Source organism: Morone saxatilis, unplaced genomic scaffold (genome assembly GCF_004916995.1).
Source record: "Morone saxatilis isolate NCDOM2014 unplaced genomic scaffold, NCSU_SB_2.0 Contig3, whole genome shotgun sequence".
NCBI classification, from domain to species: Eukaryota; Metazoa; Chordata; class Actinopteri; family Moronidae; genus Morone; species Morone saxatilis.
Genome location: NW_023339873.1, coordinates 19,427,489 through 19,446,853, shown reverse-complemented (window position 1 = coordinate 19,446,853; position 19,365 = coordinate 19,427,489). Strand labels below are relative to the sequence as shown.

The window sequence follows — 19,365 nt, the reverse complement described above, 5'->3', positions numbered from 1 at the left end:
TGTGTTTGTCTGTGTGAGTGGTAAGGATCTTTATTTAGTCCTACCTGCATACATACATTTCTTTATTGTCTTTACAATCTCTAGACACACAGTTCAAAACTTTTACCCCGTAGAGTTTTTCACCCATATTAAACCGACCAGAATTAATTTGCTCCTACCCACAGTGCAGGTCAGCCTCCCATGTGGTGCTTATTAAAATGATGGTTGCTCCCTTGTGCTTATAGGTTAGCTAACTATGGGAGCTGAGAGATAAGAGGGTAAAGAGAGGGTGGAAATCCCAGCCAGGCGCAGTATCTCTTTCTACTGCAGGGGGACTTATCAGTGCTAATTGGCCCGAGAGGCTAACCCAAGGGTATAATCTCTATTTGAATGTAATAAGTGTGTGTGTGTGTGTGGGTGTGTGTGGGTGTGCGTGTGTGTGTGTGTGTGTGTAAAACGTTTTGATTGTAAAAGCCAGAACTGGAAATTTGAGCATAAATAATAATCAGTAAAACACAAAGCCAGCTTGTACACACCACTGACTTAATTTGGAAACCATCACAGCAATCCTGAATTATGTGATATGGGGACCATAGTAAGACTGGTAATTGAATAATGAATACATGAGTAACAAACAGAGCAAGGAGGCTCTTGTATGATACTTGACACAGACTGATAGGTCTTACAGGGAAAGGCTTATTGCTGCGAGTCGACTGGGAAATGCTGAAAATCTGAGGCCTCTTTTCCTTACATCTCGACATTTTTTCCACTGTGTGCCCTCATAATGTGGAGTGCACAGAGGCATGAAGGCCAGCTGTCATTTGCTTTGAATGAAGGTTTTCTCTCTGTCTCTCAATCTATTCTTAAAATAGCAATAACCTTTGTCCTTTTGATTAAGAACAAGGACCTACAATCCATGGTTCTTCATTAGTCCAACCCGACAATCTCATATGTGTCTCTTTTTTCTCTCGCTGTCACCTACAGCCTTCTACTGTACCTTAGGCTCCATATTTGTTCAATTTTCATCTCTTTCAGTTGTCACAATTACCCCCTGCTACCCAAATCACATAGTATTCCCTCTCTGATACCCTATTCTCTATGATCTATCTACGAGTTATCTCCATCTGATTCGATCTATTTAAATCCTTCATAAGCTGTGCCAAGGCTCATTAACAGGAAAAAGCAGAGAGAGGCAGTAGGAACAAACTATGTCAATCACAGAGATTCCTGACATATAAGGGAAATCGAGTCCCTGTGGATTTCCCTCACCATCCTACCCAAGCATCATTATGCATAAACGCATCCTTCACTCTTTGAGAGTCACAGCTTCCTCTGGTAGATCTTAGTCGGTCTAAATTCTGCAGGCACCCCACAACTTTCCAACGTACAGTTCCCCTACAACTACAGAGAAATGTGTTGGTTGTAAGCAGGACTTTAAAGTAGTAATCAGCAAGATTATTTTTTCATCATCAGTGAAAATAGATCATTGCTCCATTTATAACACAATGAGGCCAATGCTATCATGTCCCTCTTTAGTTGATTCCAAACTAGTCCCAAACATGCACAGACAGACTTACAACTGTAACTGTAATGATTTCACTGTTAAAACACTGTAATTACTGTTGAGTGTTTATTATATCTACATGATCTCTATCACTTTATATGATGTAAAGGAATTATTCATTACACATCATAAGAGCATGCTAGAGTAATAATCACACTTTATCTTATGGAGCCTGCCATGGCATTTTTTTATAGGCTGTGTCAAGTTGTCATGACAGACATCAGTAGAGTACTGACGACATTGCATTGAAAGTGACATGTATAATAGAATGACATTCAACATTCATAACAATTCAGTAAGGTTCGTGTCAGTTTTCATAAAATAGTAATGGCACAGTTAAGTTAGCCTTATTCACACCTCATTAAATAAAGTGTTTTGGGTTGAATCCATTCTAGGGTCAAGACAAAGATGGATAGCAAACACTTACGAAGGATAGATAGGGTAGAAAAAGGCACAAAGTCGGATGCGACATCATTGAATTTCCCTCAGGATAAATAAAGTATCTATCCATCTATCTATCTATTACAAACTTCTTTATTCATGTCATGAGCAGCTATCATATGATGTGACTTTGAATCTCTGTGCTTTGATTGAAGAACATCTAAGTGACACTAACTGGTTTATGTAACAAGGAGAGTGACGCATAATGTCAAAAGACACAGAAGAACATGAAATTTACTTATTACACGAAAAGTCCAGAGAAGCTTTTATTTGCTTTCCAAAAACATCACAAGAAAACATCAATTTTGGTGTTTACTTTATATCACTTTAAAATAAAAATGTAATGGTGTTACTTTCATGACTTTGGGAGTGTGAAACCTGAAAAGCCTTTTGTATGCTATACTAAAAACTTTTAAAACTAGTGTCATTGATAAAGGAAGCATTTTTCTTGCTTTTCTTCCATGCTTGCTTTATGATCTCTGCTCAGGCCAGTTTCAGTCCCATTATCTGGATGATCCCATTTCCAAAAAGCACACTGTTATCAGGGCACTCACTGATTCTTATAGGTAATGGGCACTCACAGACGGTAGCTTGGGAACATAAAGCAAACTTAAGGTGAGAACTTTGAAATACTGAAATAAAAGTCACACCTGCCTCTGTGTTATCATCACTAACTATCCAATGAAGTTTTAAGTCTGAAAGAATTTTAAACATTCAGAAACACTTAAAATCTTGAAAACTATCAATACACTGGAGCATTGCACGTTTATTTTCAATTCTATCAATATCATTGATTTTTTTGATTAAGAGCAGTGTTAATGTAAACTAAGGACTATGATGTTACAGGGACAGTGATAAATACAAGTGGAGATCCCACTGTGGTTGTTGCATTGAAATTTGTTTTTAAAACTTATTTTATGCATAAGGTGGTGTGTTCTTTATACCAAAATCACATTTTAAAAAACTGTAACTCCTGTGCTGTGATACATATTGTATCACTAGATTCTTTCCAATAGACCTTTTTTGTCATTTTGACATGAAATTGTAAGGTAACATAGATGTTACTGATCATAGCAGCACCCTGACTCTGTTTAACCTGCATGGACCAGAACTTTAATGTCATTGGTAACACCTGCATTTACCCTACTATTTCATGTTATAATGGCTGCTGTGAAAAAGGTCCAAACACATCCCTGTTAATAACGAATAGTCAGTAGATCACCATCACAGCAAGGTAAAAGAAAGTCAAATTTTTGCCTCATTTTAGTCCTTAAAAATGTAGTCTAGAGTAGCTATGTTTTTCTGATTTGAACTTTAGCACTGTAATAAGTAATTGGCACACTTCCATCCATGTTATTTTATTTATTTATATGGCAGTTATTTCAAGTTTTGTCACTTTAGCACCTTGGAAATGATTCAGTGACATTAATTTTAAAAAATGTAGAGCCCTATACATATATACACAGCTGTTATCTGTAAGTGTTGATAGACCGGAAAATAGTGCTGAAAGTGAAAAATTCAGTCAGAAAATGTGCCTTTTGCAAAATAATTGGTGTTTAAATATTTGCACTACCTAAGTTGTATTTGATTTATTCTGTCAGTTACTTAACCAAACATAAAAGGAGAAACCTTGTTTGCAAATCAAGGAATTTGCACTTTTCTTTAAACAACACTGTGGAAATAAGGAGAGCGACCACACAGACATGCCTATCTCTTTTTGTGGTTACACAAGCACTACACAATCCAATTAACCATTTTCACTGTACTGCTGCTGTACACACTAACTTTGTAAATTGTAGTCAGCAGTAAAAATGTTTCTGAGGCTCATGCCATTCTGTGAAGTGATTTCAAGTTGATTGCCACCCCCAAAACACATCATGTCACCACCTCAGCTTTCTCATTTCCCCCCAGACCCTCTTCCTTGTTCCTCTACTCTGTCCTATCTCTCCCTCCAGACACTTCAGGCCTTTTCCATTTTCTGCTTCTGTTTCTAGAGTCACTCTGAGTGCCCACCACCATCATCACCGCACCTCAACCCTAATTTTCGCCAACACATTTAGTCCTGTGAGCCATTAGTCTTCCACCCCCTGCATGCCTCTCTCCTCCCAACCTCTTTGACTTCACTGTCGCTCAACACCTTGATCCCCAGTCCCCACCTCACCCCTGTCTTTTTTCTCCCTGGCAGTTTGGCAGTCAGTGTTCACTCCATTCTCTCTTCTCTAGCCCCCCTGCCGGGCCTGTCTACTCATTATATGCCTCCCCGCCTCCTCCCCCTCCTTATCATCTTTTCCTCTCCTCCCCTGATATATTCTCTCTCCTGTATCTCTTCAGGTCATTTTCTCAATGGCAGCTACTGCTCTTTTGAAGAGGGCGAGTGCAGTTGGCAGTCAATAACTGGCCGCAGCCTCTACTGGAGAAGACTCCAGTCACCAGCCAAGGCTACCAGACAGGGCTGCCCGTCATCAGGTGGCTCATGCATGTCTCTTATGATAACACTGTTTTAATCAAATGATTAAGTGCCATATTTTTAGGACTTCTTAAGTTGGTATACAGAAGTGTTAATGTCTTATTAGACTTGGGGATTTTAAACCAATGACCTTGAGTCTAAGAGATTGTGAATGTGGAAAGATAACTAAAATCTCTGATGTGTCAGACTCAGACATGTTGTCTTGTTCAGAGCTCAGAGTGCTACAAACAGAATCCCACTGGGTGTAAAAGCTGCAGCACGTAAACTCCATGCTAGTCCTACATCTGCAGTTCATTGCCAGTGCAGTGACTCGAGTGTGATGAGATTTTAAAGCCTTGGTTTGCAGAGGCTTGTTTTTGTTCGCAACTATTTACAGAAGTCTCAGAGGTAGTCTGGGGAACCTATAAATGGAGCATTGTAATTTTAGACCATATTTGGTGATTTTATATATGATTTTCTTCTCATGATGGATAACCAAAGTTAACTGTATTGTTCAATGCTGTCACTCTGTAGAACTGTGCTTTTGTCAAACATTGTTCTTAGGGAATTCATTGAAAAACCTTCAGTTAGATCAGTTAAGTTATGCATCAAAGTAGAGCAAAGGAAGATCAAATATGCCAACAGCTCACTTTGGCTACAGTGATATTTCAAAACCTCCATATATATTGTAAGACTTTTTATTCAGTGTTATATCCTATATTTTTTATTGTAACAAGTTTCATTCTGACACTTTTTTTTTCTCTGTGTTAAATGTGTGTGTGTGTTTGTTAAAGGTGCTACATTCACTGTGGAAGGCCAGTCCAAAGGCCAGCGTGGCTCAGCATTACTGAGGAGTCCTCTCTTTCCTCCTCCTCTAAGAAACTCCCCGTGCACTGTGAGTAAAGTAGGCCTATAGTGTGTTTTCTCCACACTATCAGATTGTGTATGTCTGGAAGCAACGTCTAATTCTCAGACATACACCTAAAAACGCAGCTCAGATGTGCACAATTGACATTTCACTCAGCTGTACCCCCCTTAGTTGCTGTTGCTATCTATTAAGCTGTCTGTCATCTCACAGCACACATGCAGTTTTCAATGATAACGTGTCAGACTTGCCCCTCTAAATTCACAGTAATTTTTGAAACAATGGGTCTTGATTTCACACAGCAATAGATATAAGCAGTCTTCTCATTTCTATTTGATGACCTGGATTTTCTCGACTGAAATTACAGCTCTGGTTGGCTATTTTATAGTTAGCTTGCAAATGCTGATGCTAGGACTCTCCGTTTAAATGGTTACCATAGAAAAACTTTTATAATTTATAGTTTTATATCGCATAAAGTTGTCTGAATATGTCTAAATATGTGTGCTCAACTGACTCTTGCCTGAACAGTGACAGGCCAGCCAAGTTTTGGATTTCTGTACAATATGCTCCCCTAGTCACCAGCAAATACACATGCGCAGTTTAATTTGCCACTTTACTAATAAACAGCAAATATTAAAAATATTAGATCGTTATTGTATTTGAAATGTACCATAAGCTATGTGTTGACATTTTGCATTATTATTTTTTTTAAAGATTATTTTGGCCATTTTGCCTTAACATGCCTTAATAGGATAGGGACAGAGACGGAGACCAAATGGGGGAAAGAGAGGGGTGTGACATGCAGCAAAGGTCACCGGCTAGTTGAACCAGAGATGGTTGCAGCCATGTAGCCGTGTGGGATGTGCTATAACCATTTGGCTACCAAGATGCTCCTCAGTAAAACTTTTTGTTTGGTTGCTGAAGCAGTAGTAAACTTTCTTAATTTCGTATGCTAATTTCTTCAGGAACAGCTCAAAATTCAAACAGTAATGTCCCAAGACGGCAGGTTAACACTGTGCGACCTGTATTTGCTGAAAGATCCCAACAGACAGTGAGGTTGACCTCGTCAATCACAGTTTGTATCTACTGACCTATTTGGAAAAATATTAGAAGTCATGCATTATTCAGATCATGATGCTCACAGAGCAGGTCTCGGGGGGTTGTGTACTTGAAGTCTTGATTGATGCTGTTGCATCTAGCATTTAGAGTTATGTTAGTTATTTTAATATTGCTCAGCACAGTGACCTTTGGCCTTCTGCATGTGTACTTTGTGGAGGCAAGGAGTGTCTTGAGGTGAGAGAAGCTGAGACAGAAGCGAGGGATGGAGGTGGGTCTGTGATCCAAAGTTCAAGAGGTCAAAAAACAAGATAATAAGGAAGACGGAGGAGAAATGAAGTCAGTCTCGACAAGAAAAACACACGAAGGAAATGGCCACAAGGAGGACAGAGAAGATGAGCAGATAAGCAAAAAAGAAAGGGATAAGAGTGTAGGAGGAGAAGCCTGCTGCTGCTCAGGTGTGAATTAGAGAAGAGCAGTGGAGGCAGTACTATCCCGATGCAGACCCTGCCTCCCAGCTCCTTGGCACACAGCCAAAGATTAGCCATGATTCCAGATTAACACTCTAAATCCTTCTCTCTACACTGAACTGGTGCTGTTCAATCTAGCCTGTCTGCTCTTGGACAACTATGTTGAGGATATTAGTTTTGGGTATTAGCTACATACCACGTTCGCTTTCATGTCGTGCCCAGTGTGCACTGTGCAGTGCCTGTAATCTTGATGTTTAAACGGTCACCATGTGGTCTCGCTGACGATAAGGACCACAACCTGCTATCGACAAGCACAATGCAAGCACTCGGCATTAAAAGTGTTGAATTCAGTTGTCTGGGTTGTGTCGTCTCTACGTGTACTTTTCATCAGGCTTAAGCCAGCATCTGTTCCACTTAAATGGTGAAGTGAGAATTATGTTCTTGGCTTCAATAAAATGCTGCAGAGGGACATGGTCACATCCTATGCTTGTTAGCAAGCTTTGGATTAAGACTTCCTTTTACTATTTAATCCCTGCGATGGTCTGTGTGTTGTGTGTCCAGGTTTTCTCCTACCATATCCTTCCTGGAAACAGCAAAATGAGATTGATTTGTGCTGAAGCATGTAGGAGCAGCACAGATAGCAAAATAACCACAATTATCATACTGGTTGAATTCTATTAATCTTAGAATAGTTAGAACAGAAAAGATGGCTGTTGCTGATTAATCTCTGCAATTTTAAATAAATCCCTTCCTTGTCTGATCACACACTTGGTTGATTTTTCATCTATTCAAAAATATTCAAAGGAATTTAAAATTGCTATCTGGTTTCATATACTTACACACATTATCTGTCAGCACATACCTCAAAATTCAACACTCTAACATTGTGCTCACCTTTACTGCATTTTGTTAACTCAAAATTCCACCTTCAACAGGTGCGATTCTGGATGTGTTCTGGAGGCTTACAGAAGGGGTCACTGTCTTTATGGATAGTGGAGAACAGTACAGGCCCTGAGGAGCAGCGCAGACTGTGGCATTCAGCCAGTGAACCCAAATCTGAAAGGGGATGGAAATTCATCGTACTTCCCCTTTATGGACTGGCAGACTGGTACGACAAACCCTTACCTTTTTCACTACATCAACAGGAAGTTTGATTATATCAAGCTCCATGTTTGGATTGTCTGAAAGCATCAAACTGGTACTTTGAAGTGTTAAAGAGCAAACAAGTCATCCAACTCTAATCCTCCGACACACTCAGACAGATACTTAAGTGCTCTCACAGCAAAGAAAGTCTTAGGAAACAGAACCATGAAACTCCTCTTCCTTATTTCCACCTCTCATAAATGCAGAATTTCAACATTTACATTCCATTTTCTGGGAAACATTTCCTCTCAACTCCACAAAATTAATGAATCCCATAGGGGCTCTAGTTTTATGCCATGGACCTGCCATGTGTACAGTTGTATAAAACAGCCCCCCCTCTTTTTTTATCCCACTTGTCTGTGATAAAGAGAGTAGAAATCAATACACAAGGCTCTACCCAACCTACTCGCCTTCCAATTAGTTACAGCCTGATTTCCCCCCAAAAAGAGAGAAATGCAAACAAAATAGAATAAAGCAAGAAGAAAGAGAAACTCCAGATAAAGCGGTTCATCTCTGTTTGCCTGACTGGGGGTTTCTTTGCCATTCAAGCTTGGATAATCCTGCTCCCCTGAGAGTGATTAATTTTTTATTCCTGGGTTATGTAGTCAGCTGTGCTTGTGCTCTTAATTAGAATGTCATGTCCGTAACCACTAGGTGAACCTGCCACTCTTTGCACAGTGACCTTTGTAGAGCTTAAATAGAATCAGAAATACAGCCTGAAGTGCAGACAAAAGTCAGGACATAACAGACAGTATATGTAGACTCTGAATGTGAGTGTTGTTTGCTTTGAGGACCTGTGGGTTGACAACAAGAATGGAGGTACAGTAGGACTGCCATTAGGTTTATGTAACAATTGACACATTAAATTATAAAACTGACAGATACAAATCTGAATAACCTGGAAAATCTCGAAATTTAGGGTTCCTGGAAATAATCTCTGTTGTCCTGGAAACCTTTAATTGTACTTTAGCCCTTTACTCAGATCTACGCCTCAGATTGCCTTCGTATTTAATTTGAAACTCAGCGGTTGACACTTCACAGCACTGTTAATTGTACGTGCAACGAACACTTCTTCTTTTAATGGGCTAATAAGTGAGAAGATGAATTCTCTGAAAATTAGAATAAATTCTACTTAACTGTTACTGTTACTTATGGGCTGTGGCCACATTAATGTTACGGTGAGAGGAAAACTGTATTAAACTGTAGTCAGTTCACTGGAGAGTTTGCAGAAGAAAAATCTGCAAACTAACGTGGAATTCATTAAACAAGGAGGAATAAAACAGAAGTTCAGTGTGTCAATACTAGGCCTGGAAGGGTCCTTCATAAAAAGAGTAGGAACGATGCTGATGGTGTAGAAGAGGAATGCCTTTTTAATCAGAAGTAATGTTCACTGTAGGTTATGATACTGATAGTTGCAGCCACAGACAGCCACAGACAATAGCTTCTTGTGAACGTCACTATTAAAGCTAAAACATGTAAAACTAATCAATAAACAGGATGATGAGATACACATCCAACTCTGCAACCACAAAAACATTTACAGTTTTCTTCCACAGTACATAATAAAACAGTTTGACATTTTGGGAAAAATGCTTAATTGCTTCCTTGCCTGAGAGGTAAATGAGAAGATCAATACCACTCATGTCAACCCTGGAAAATAGCACATTTTTGTTTTTACCCTTTGGTTTTAAGATTATCAAATAATGTGTTAATTAGTGAGCTTTAGAGAGGCTGGTATGTGGATTTTGTATTTTTGCATAAAGCCAGGCTAGTCTTTATGCTAAGCTACAAACTGCTACTGCTTCATATTTACAGTACAGGCATTAGAGTAGTATCAATACTTTAATCTAAGTAGATAAGCATATTTTTTTGTATCTGCTGAAAGAATGAACAACAATACAGACTGAGCTGTCATAAGGCATACAATATACACCTTCAAAAGCCAAATCTCACTTTTTTTCTTAAGCACAATACATTCTTCCTTACATCATTTCAGTCAGAGGCTATCCAACCATTCACAGGTTGTGAGGTAGTTAAAACAGCTCTGTCTCTCCACAGGTTCTGGCTGCAGTTCAGCACAGAAGATGGACCTGGACGCGGTTCAGCCATCTCTCTTGACAATATCTCTTTTAGTATGGACTGCTTCCTGGCATGTGAGTACTATAAAATGTCTTGAGTCTTTCTTTTTCCACTCTCACTTCATCAGACCTCAGTTGAATCAATGAGAGTTATTTGACCGATTGGTTGATTGATTGACCGTGACAAGCACAAAGGGGGAAAAACAATTAATTTCATAATCAATACAGGTCTGCCCTTTGTTCATGTTTTACAGAGAAATTATTTGACTGAGTGGCAGTTTTGTAGACTTTGAAGCATTCAACAATGACGTTAACTTTACCATGATTTATTCACTTCAATACCCTTGAAATTCTCCAAACAATTCTCCATCCACACAACTAAAATAAATTGTAAAAATCCTAGCAAGTCCTTTAAACATCTACTCTCTTAGAAATAATATCTTTTATTGAAGGTGTTGCAGCTTTTCGTAGAGATACATTGACAAAACCTTATGGAACGGATATCTGCATGTGTTATTACATTCCTTTAGCACACTGTTTGAGAACGTTTGATGGATCCTGAAATGTCAGAACAGTTCAAATCTGTCATAATATAGTTTGCTGATTGATAAGGGCTTATGTTCCAATGTTGTATTGCGGGCTCATAAAGGTCAAAACTCACGTCACCTCTCTGGATATTTTTGTGTTATAATTGAGATGGTTTATCAGTATAAAAACAGGAGTAAGATGACAACCGAGTCTGGCATCAGGAGAATGAAAGGTTAGGAGTTCAGTGCATGCCTCCATCTCTGCCTATCTGGAGAAACCTGTTTGAACTGTGACGGGAATAATAATGTCTGAGCATCTCTGTACCTGAATATAGCTCTGACAATGAGACCAGTGTTGAAATGAAGCTGTGTTAAACTGACTACACTCTGGCCAAGAGGCAGGGGCCTCACCCTCTGACACAGTCTGATTATTTTCTTCCTGCTTTAATTTGATGCATTGTGATGCTGGTTGGATTAGAAAACTGACCCTGACAAGTTATGTGGTCTACGGTGAGAATGTCTTGGTGTCATTACTGCAAATGGTAAATTCAAGATAACATGTTGAAAACTGTTGAGTTGTGATTAATTAGAGCAATTAAAACACATTGTTTAGATACCAGTTTTCATTCAAATGTACTATGGGAATGGTGATGAATGTGACTAATTTATTTTATATTCACTTTTGGATTACATTTTTGCTGAATTTATTCACCAACCACAAATATAATCTGAACTTTATTGCTCTAATTGTAAAATGCAATCAGTTAACATGACTTCATCAGCTGAAAATGATGAGAGAGAAATTTCTATTGCTCTAAGCCAGAGCAGTCACTATTGTCCGTATCAACACTGGCTTATTGGCTCAGCGACTCTTTATTTAAAGAGATGACATTTTCCAGGAGATATTTGCACACCAATTGTGTTCTATGTACTCCGGAGCAGCCACACTGGTATGGCAGCGCTGAAGGATCATCTATCGCCGCTTTGCTCACTTTCCAGATGGCATGTTCTTAATCTAGGCCAGGTATCCATTACCTGCAGCCACACTCCACACAGTCACATTTTATCATCTATCAATCAGACCAGCTGATGGGAGCTGCCTTAATAGAGACTCCTCGTCATCACACTGGGAATTTGCTTCTTTGGTAGCTGGTCCTTGACATCAATGGAAAGTCTATTCAAGGATCCTCAAAAGGTTTACTATTGCAAAAATTTTGATTTGGATGGAAATAATTGGATTTGTTGGGCTACAGGCATTATGAAAACATCCTGTTCACTATTCAGCCATACAGTTAGTTTTTCTATTCCAGTTATGTGCTGATGGGTTGGTTGGCTGTTCTGTCTGTGTTATCTGCCGTGGCAACTCGTGTAATACAACTACAGATTAGCGAAATGTACAGGTTTCAGTAATTATCACCTGCACCTGTGGGTGTTGAGAAACATGGAGACACACCATGGACCAGTAAGTACAGCTGCTCTACAGTCTTCACTGTATTCACAGTGATGACATATACAGTACATTAGGGCTAATTAAAAGAAGTCAAATGTGGTCTCTCCCAGGTATATCAGCCTCCTTTAGATTCAGACACAAAGACAGAGGCTGTATATGCAAGTTAACAGATTAGGAATCCAAGAATAAAGTATGTTCTCCTAAATTTGAGAAATTTGAGACCGGTACATACATTTTCTAAATATGCTACATCCCAGGCCTGCTTTTTAACCCCAAGTTTCCATAAGGACTAACTGACTGTTAGCATGACATGTCTGTAGTGTGGATATTTCTTAGAGCTATTGCAATCTCGAAATATTTTGGGTGGAATTGAGGTGCCCCCCTCCCCCGTGGCTGGCCTCTGGTGGGCTTCAGGCAGCTTACGGCGCCCTGCTAATGAACAGTGACAGCCACGCCGGCTGTTGCCCTGCCCTCTGGTTCATGCTGCTCTGTGGTGGACCTGCTGAGTCCTTCACCTGCTTCAGCAGCAGCATACCAATGCTGTGTGCTCCAGCTCTGTCTGTTCATAGCCCTGCTGTAGCGTGTTACCCCATGCTCAGAATAACAATATAGTGAGTCTTATTAGCGACTTTGTTGAAGATATAAAAAGTTGCTGAACTTCTTGTGTGTACACGTAACACAACTAAGGGTCTTACTTACAGAGAGTGTGTTATGTAGAGTACTTGCACAAACAATCAAACATATTGTGGTCATACGCGTGCTGTATGTGATCCATCAAATCTGCACGTAAACTCTATCTGTATCAAAGCTCCCAAGCACTGGAGTTTTAGGCGATCATATTTATTTGCGGATTACAGGGCTACGGAATGAGCTATTGATTTTCTAGCTGGCAGATTTTAGGTAAGCAGTGCTGAACTTTTTTTTTAAAGCTTTGAAGCCAAAATTACAAGATTTCTCTCCTCAGAGAAAGTTCCAGCAGAGACCACCATCTAAAGAATTTTGATTCCCTTTAATGATATATACCACCCAGAGGACCATAGGTGTACTTTCAACTCAAGCACAAATAATATTAATGTAAAGTTGTTAGATCCTAAGTCAAAGCAGGTTTTCCTGGACCAAATGGAACAGTGCCACACAGTAGCTTTCCAAAACTTTCAGCTGTTGAGGGAGCCCCCTGCCATATTGTCATAAACGGTGTGCCTCCAGCCTGGGGTGACAGGGGAGCCAGGATGGAGAAGAGGGAGTGTTTTTGTGGTAAAATGATTATAGAGATAAAGATGAAAAGTCTTGTTTTTGTCCCCTGACACCCCCAGAATGATGGCAGGGAAAGCAGGCATGATTTGTTTCCACCAAGGAGGCGAATGACACTATGTGAGCAACTCATTGGCTCGTCACAATTAGGAAACTAGTATTTGGATTTCTGCTTGATATTTAGCTTGTGTGATTTTTTTTTTCTAAGTTTGGAAACACAACTTGCTCATCAGTGGGTTGTTGGTGTTATCTGGAACTGCAACTTTTTACTCTAGTGTTTGTGGCTTAGAGAAGCAAAGCAAGTGAAAGAAAATACCCTCATGAAACCTTTAAATCATCCTTTGCTGCTGTGTGCCATCCAGGGCGACCCTATGAAGAATATCAGGCAGCTACAGTGTAAACAAACTGTGTGCTATTCTGCTGCTCTACAAGGCAGGCCGGTCTACAACTAGAAACCTTCTATTTTCTCTTGCTGTGAAATGCAAATAGGCCCTGAAACCATGTAATCGTCCTCTCAACAGCCTATTCCATATGCAGAACAGAAATAGAGCTCAATATGCGGGTCATATGCACATAGTTTTATTTTCAATGCATTGTTTGTATATAAGGAATGTGCATATATAATTATGTTGATAGACTGAACCATTGTGGCAGTCTGAGTGAAACAGCAATGATTTCTATTGTTCTCAAGCTGACTAGGAAGGCTTGGGTGGCATATACTGTATCCAGCTTGGTTGTAAAAGTTATAAATTAGAGACAGGACTAGAAGAATAGCAGCAGGTCAAGATCTGAACCCACGGACTTGTTTGGTGTCATAGCACTGCATGACGGCAGCGTTATCAGCTTCACAAACCACAGTGAACCTTATCTGACTTCTTTGAAATAATCTCGCTTGTACAAAAGTCTTGTGCTTTCACAACAAGGGTCTTCTCGCAACAGAGGCACAAAAGGATTTTTCTACAGAACATTACATCAAAGAAATGAGATGCTGGACACAACTCTTCAACAAAACATTCTTTGGAAACAGAGTTAAAGTCATAGACACATGTATAGCAGCTAAGCTGAACATTGTATCTAAGCTCTGAAAATAAGAAAGTCAAACCTTGGCTGAGTTGGTAGGAAGAACTGTCAACATTTCACAGGAAATGGAACAGACGCTGCAATGTCTTCAGTGACTGTTTATTTGCAAATAATTATTTTAATTGTAATGTATTTGTTCCTGTAATGCTGTTCTTGGACATTGATTTTGTCATTTCAGCACTTCCTCAAGTAAACACTTGAAAAGTATTTTGTTATTTTCAGCTGCCAGGGTTGCATTGATTGTTCTTGTAGTCTGTGCAGTCCCTCATCAGATGGCAGCAGCTTTCTTTAACACCATTCAGGCCAATCTTTTATACCACTGATTGGAGTGCATGGACCCTAATCAAAGAAATTGATTCATCTGTTCAGTGATTCAGTCAAGCAACCAAGGGAACTGTTTCTTCACCTATACTGAAAACTAGAGAACGGGAACGGATGACTAGCTTTTCCAGGTCAGCGTCCAACCATTACAGTAGTTGAAATGAATCTCTCCTACTTTAACATCTTTAGAAGTTCCTCTATCTTGAACCGTAATAGCCAATCAGCCAGACCATTTGCCTGGAAGACTTAATTCTGGGTGAGAATTTGAGGGGAAGAGATCAAGGTACCAGGGAGCTTATGATATCAGTCCTGGGAAAGGAGTGAGGCTGGAGGCCTGATGGATTGCTACAAAACACTCTGACTGAATGTGCTTACCCATCTACTGTAGGAATGAACAGAGATGGGGAGAGATGGAGAGGAGCTGGATGTTATGAATTCCACTCCCTCCATGTAGCCATTGGTGGTACAAATGAAAGAATGACCCCTGCTGGTGGTTCCAGGTTTTCTGTGCCAGTGAGGGGTCTGCAGCTACTGTGCTTAGATCCTCTAGTTCTTCTGTGTAAAAGCAACAGCATTTCAGTAGTAGAGCCTTTTAATAAATGCATTTTGTTTCATTCCAGCTAACGGCGAGTTTCCACCAGTGATCACCAGCACAACCAAGATGACGCCCCCGTCCAATGGAAGCCCTCTGTGTAAGTGTGTATTTAAGAGAATATTCTCCACACGCACATTTTCTGTGTCTGTTTCTCTTTGCACTCTCCTTTGCTCACAAATCATGCACACACACACACACAATGCTTGCATGCATTAATGATTCACAATTACTCTACATGTGCAGAACATGGGCTGCAACAAAGTAAGTGTGCCCCCTACTGGTGTGCACCATGTTCACATCTGAGTGAGTGCTGCACGGATCTCCTTTGGCATTAAATGAAGCAGGACGGGCAGTTGTGAAGTGTAAAATCCTTCAATTTGTCTCCTGAGAATGTCAATGGAGCCACTTACACAGACTTGACATTTTCCACCTAACGCTCTCACTTCTCTGCTTCAAAAGGGTAAAGACAAGCAGAGATTCAATTTCTATGTTTAAAGTCATAAGTTACTTTCATATCAGACCTGCTCTTAAACACATTCCTTAGCTATTAGCTTTAAAAAAGCTAGAATTACATTGTACTTGTTGAAGCCTCTTTGCTGAAAGATATCAGCCACTATCATTTTAGAGTTACTCTGTGTACGCTCTATCTTTTGAGAGGCATACATTCTTTTTTAAACAGACACTTCTTTTTCCCAGAGTTATGTTGCTGCTAAGCGTATAGTGCCATAGCACTCATACAAATGTTGAATGAATGTGAACTTTGTCTTTGACTTTGCAGTTTTCCATTCCAAACAGATGATTGGTCTTGACAGTGTTCGCACACTCCAGGATTGTGATTGCATTCATCTATACCTTGTTTTCTCTCCCTGACGGTGTAAAAGGCTTTTATGGCATTCATACGCTGTTAAAGCCCAGCAAATCAATTTGGAGGTTAGGGAGGCTCGCCTTCCATTTGAAACTGGTCAGAAGAATCACACTCACACTCTACAGGCCCTAAAAGTCTCACTGATGAAGTTGTACCACGGCCAATATACATTGTCATACATGAGGAAAAAAATTATTGGTCAGTTGTATATATTTTGTTATCCAAAGAACATAATGCTAAGATCTACAAAATGAACTAACCCGTATTTTTTATGCCCCCGTATTGTTATGCCATTGTTTTAATCATAATGTTTAATTATATGCTCTGAAGACAATTTGACAAAAGGTCTGAGAAACTGTGATGCTTTACTTTGTTTTGCACTGGTGTTAGCTTCTGGTTATACATATACAGTATGTTTATGCTCAACAGCCACTGATAACCAGCAACAGCAAACGATGACAGCAAAGTAGGGGTGATAGTGAGCCACAACAACAATGCTCAACAGCAGACCAACATGGACCAATAGTCAGCTTAATGTGTCAGGACCTTAATATGCTAATTTGTGGACCTCTTTGTGCAGCGACTTGTCTGAGTGAATGTCTGTGATGTGGGTCACTCTTTAGTCTTGAACACAGAGCGCTCTGTTTGTCTCTGGAGGGTCAAACAGGGACAGTAAAAGATCAGACATTAATGTTTAGCCAGCTAACATGATTTGATCATGTTACAGCATTATGTATTGAACCTGAGCCACAGGCGTGGTCAGTCAGCAATCAAAGGCTACTCAGTCCAACAAGAAAGTCTTTTACAGAAAACATGGCACTGGAGGAAATGTTTCATTTACAATATTATACAAAGGGTATTTCATATAGGGGCGTTTGCTACCAGGATTTAGCTGCAAGGGCAGCAACAAAAAGGTTATTTTAATGTGCTTTCACAGGTAATACTCGCTATGGTTACAATAAAGCCAGCAGACTTAAATCTCCTCAGAGAAAGATGGGACTTTGAGATCACACTGCTCTCGCCCTTGTGATTATCATAGATATTAACTCGGGGGGGAAGAAGTTGAACTTGCAGTTATACCTTGGCCATTTCAAAGACAGCCTTGAGCGGTTAACATTCGCCAGGCGTCTCCCTTCTCCCCTTCTGGAGCCCATGCTTTGACGTCTGCGGGGCAGGACGGCAAGCCTGATGAGGGTTTTAGCTCAGCAGACCTGTCACTCCAACAAGGCTCTTTTTCCCCCGACACGCTCAATGATTAACCCCCACCAACGTCAGCGTGTCTTGTCTCCTCTCACTCTCCCCTTCATCTTTCCCTTCACTCTGCCACCATATCTGGACCTAGCACATTTTGCTCTCTTTTGTTTCTCCATTTGTTTCACATCTTTACCATTTAAAAGCCGTTATTGACTGTCTGTTAGTTCACATTACTGCCCTCCCACCCAGCCGTCGTGTCTTTCTGTCAGTGCTCCCTCTGATCTCAGTCTGTTGTCCCACTTCTTCCTCCTGCTCTTGTTTTCCCTTCACCCTGACTTCACCTTCATTCTTTTCGTTCTTCTTGTTCGTTCCCCCTCATCTCCATTCATTTCCCACTATTCTGGCAGCAGTCACTTTTATTTCTCACCACTGGCCTACTGTGTGGCACCCACCTCTCACTGCTGACTCATCAGTTGCTTTGGAGGGGTAAGTGAAAAAGTCATCCTAGATGAGCTTGCTTCCCTTTCTTTCTGTGATTACCTCTCCTGATGGGAAAGGAACGCGTCACTAACCTCCGGATGAGCTCTGGGCTTATTTTTCTCTGGCCATTCACTGTATGACAGTGTGTGCGTGTGGGTGTGTGATTGACTAAGATTAGTGTTGACTAAGATTAGTGTTCAGGTTCTTTTAAGACAATAAAACAACCTCACAAAATACACTGTCATGATGCAAGAAAATATCATATTTACATCTTATCTGCAAAAGCATAGCAGGAGGTACAAACATTAGCTCCTTTGTACAGACAGCACATTTTCATATCAAGGTGTTCCACTTCTGCGCATACCACAACAGACAACAACAAAAAACCCAAGTTCTGTGGAGTAGATGAAAACTGGCATCAAATCAAAGACAGAAGGGATGGTGATTGAAGCAATCCCATTGGCTCTTGAAAGTAACTGACAGCAGATGTTGGTCCCTGAACGCTCCACGCAGGAAAGCAGTATTGGCCATTACATGCTCGCTAATTAGCAGCAGAGTAGAGATGTGAGTCAGTGCATCATTCTTTACTTGTTCATAAACACAGTCCTGCGGCAATCAGTTAGCTGGTTGTTGTTACTTTGGGTTTTGGAGGGGGAACATTAGTCACTAAGACAGATATGAGACTGATAACGAGCAGTGCCACGCAAAACAGGCGTTTGTAATTAATTGGACTCTTGTGCTCCATAAGCTTTGTACTTAGCATTCAAATCCATTCATGGCATGCCAGCCTTGATCCATCTTTCTAATGGCCAGCCCAAAGAGGACAACTGTCAGTGGATAAGGAGCATACTGCTATATATACTACATGCTAAGAGAACAAAGCAGCACAGAATGATGAGTCTACTTTGATATGGAATTTTGTAGAGGTCTAATAGATACTAATACTAATTCTAATAGATAGATAGAGAAGTCAACGAGTTATCAAATGTGTTTATTGTGCTTTTATTGTGTTCATTGTGGTGCAGACAACACTAGAATAAATACAAGCATAACATGTTGACTCAGAGCGTTTATTTGACAGTTATTGTTGAGAATGCTTGTTTTGTAAATCATGTTAAATTGAGGCTAAATCATATCCTGATAATCTGATTGAATTGTCTTTTCATTTTCTGTTTGAGTGGCATGGTTATTTTACTCTCTACTGACTGAATGTCCCATCTTCCTCATTTACAGCCAGCACAGATGCTGCGGTGGCGGCTGTTGGGAGCAGTTAACTCAACATTTGTCATGTCAATCAAAAAAATATGTGGATTATGCTAAAATAACATGTTGTTTAAAGGAGTGATAACAAAGCTGAGCTATTTATACTGTAAACCCCAAAAAACAGTTGCACAAGTGCTTCAGAGATATAGGAGTTGTTTAGACTTTTCTCTGGCAAACTTGTAGGAAGATGATGGGTGTTCAAACCCTGCGTTAAAACAATGCTATAAACAACGAGCTGCATTGGTGGAGGCATGTTGCCGCACACTGGTGAGATACAGTGCGTACAGCGAGTAGCAG

At 40.1% G+C, this 19,365-nt stretch overlaps 1 protein-coding gene across 1 annotated transcript in view; it reads left to right on the top strand.

Annotated features, from left to right (window-relative positions):
- LOC118336964 (leukocyte tyrosine kinase receptor-like) overlaps nucleotides 1-19,365 on the top strand; it is a 186,595-nt gene that overhangs the window by 136,483 nt on the left and 30,747 nt on the right. Inside the window, 5 exon segments of the mRNA XM_035673737.1 lie at nucleotides 4,316-4,450; nucleotides 5,225-5,325; nucleotides 7,757-7,929; nucleotides 10,023-10,117; nucleotides 15,292-15,369. Of these exon segments, the coding sequence (XP_035529630.1) occupies nucleotides 4,316-4,450; nucleotides 5,225-5,325; nucleotides 7,757-7,929; nucleotides 10,023-10,117; nucleotides 15,292-15,369 (582 nt within the window).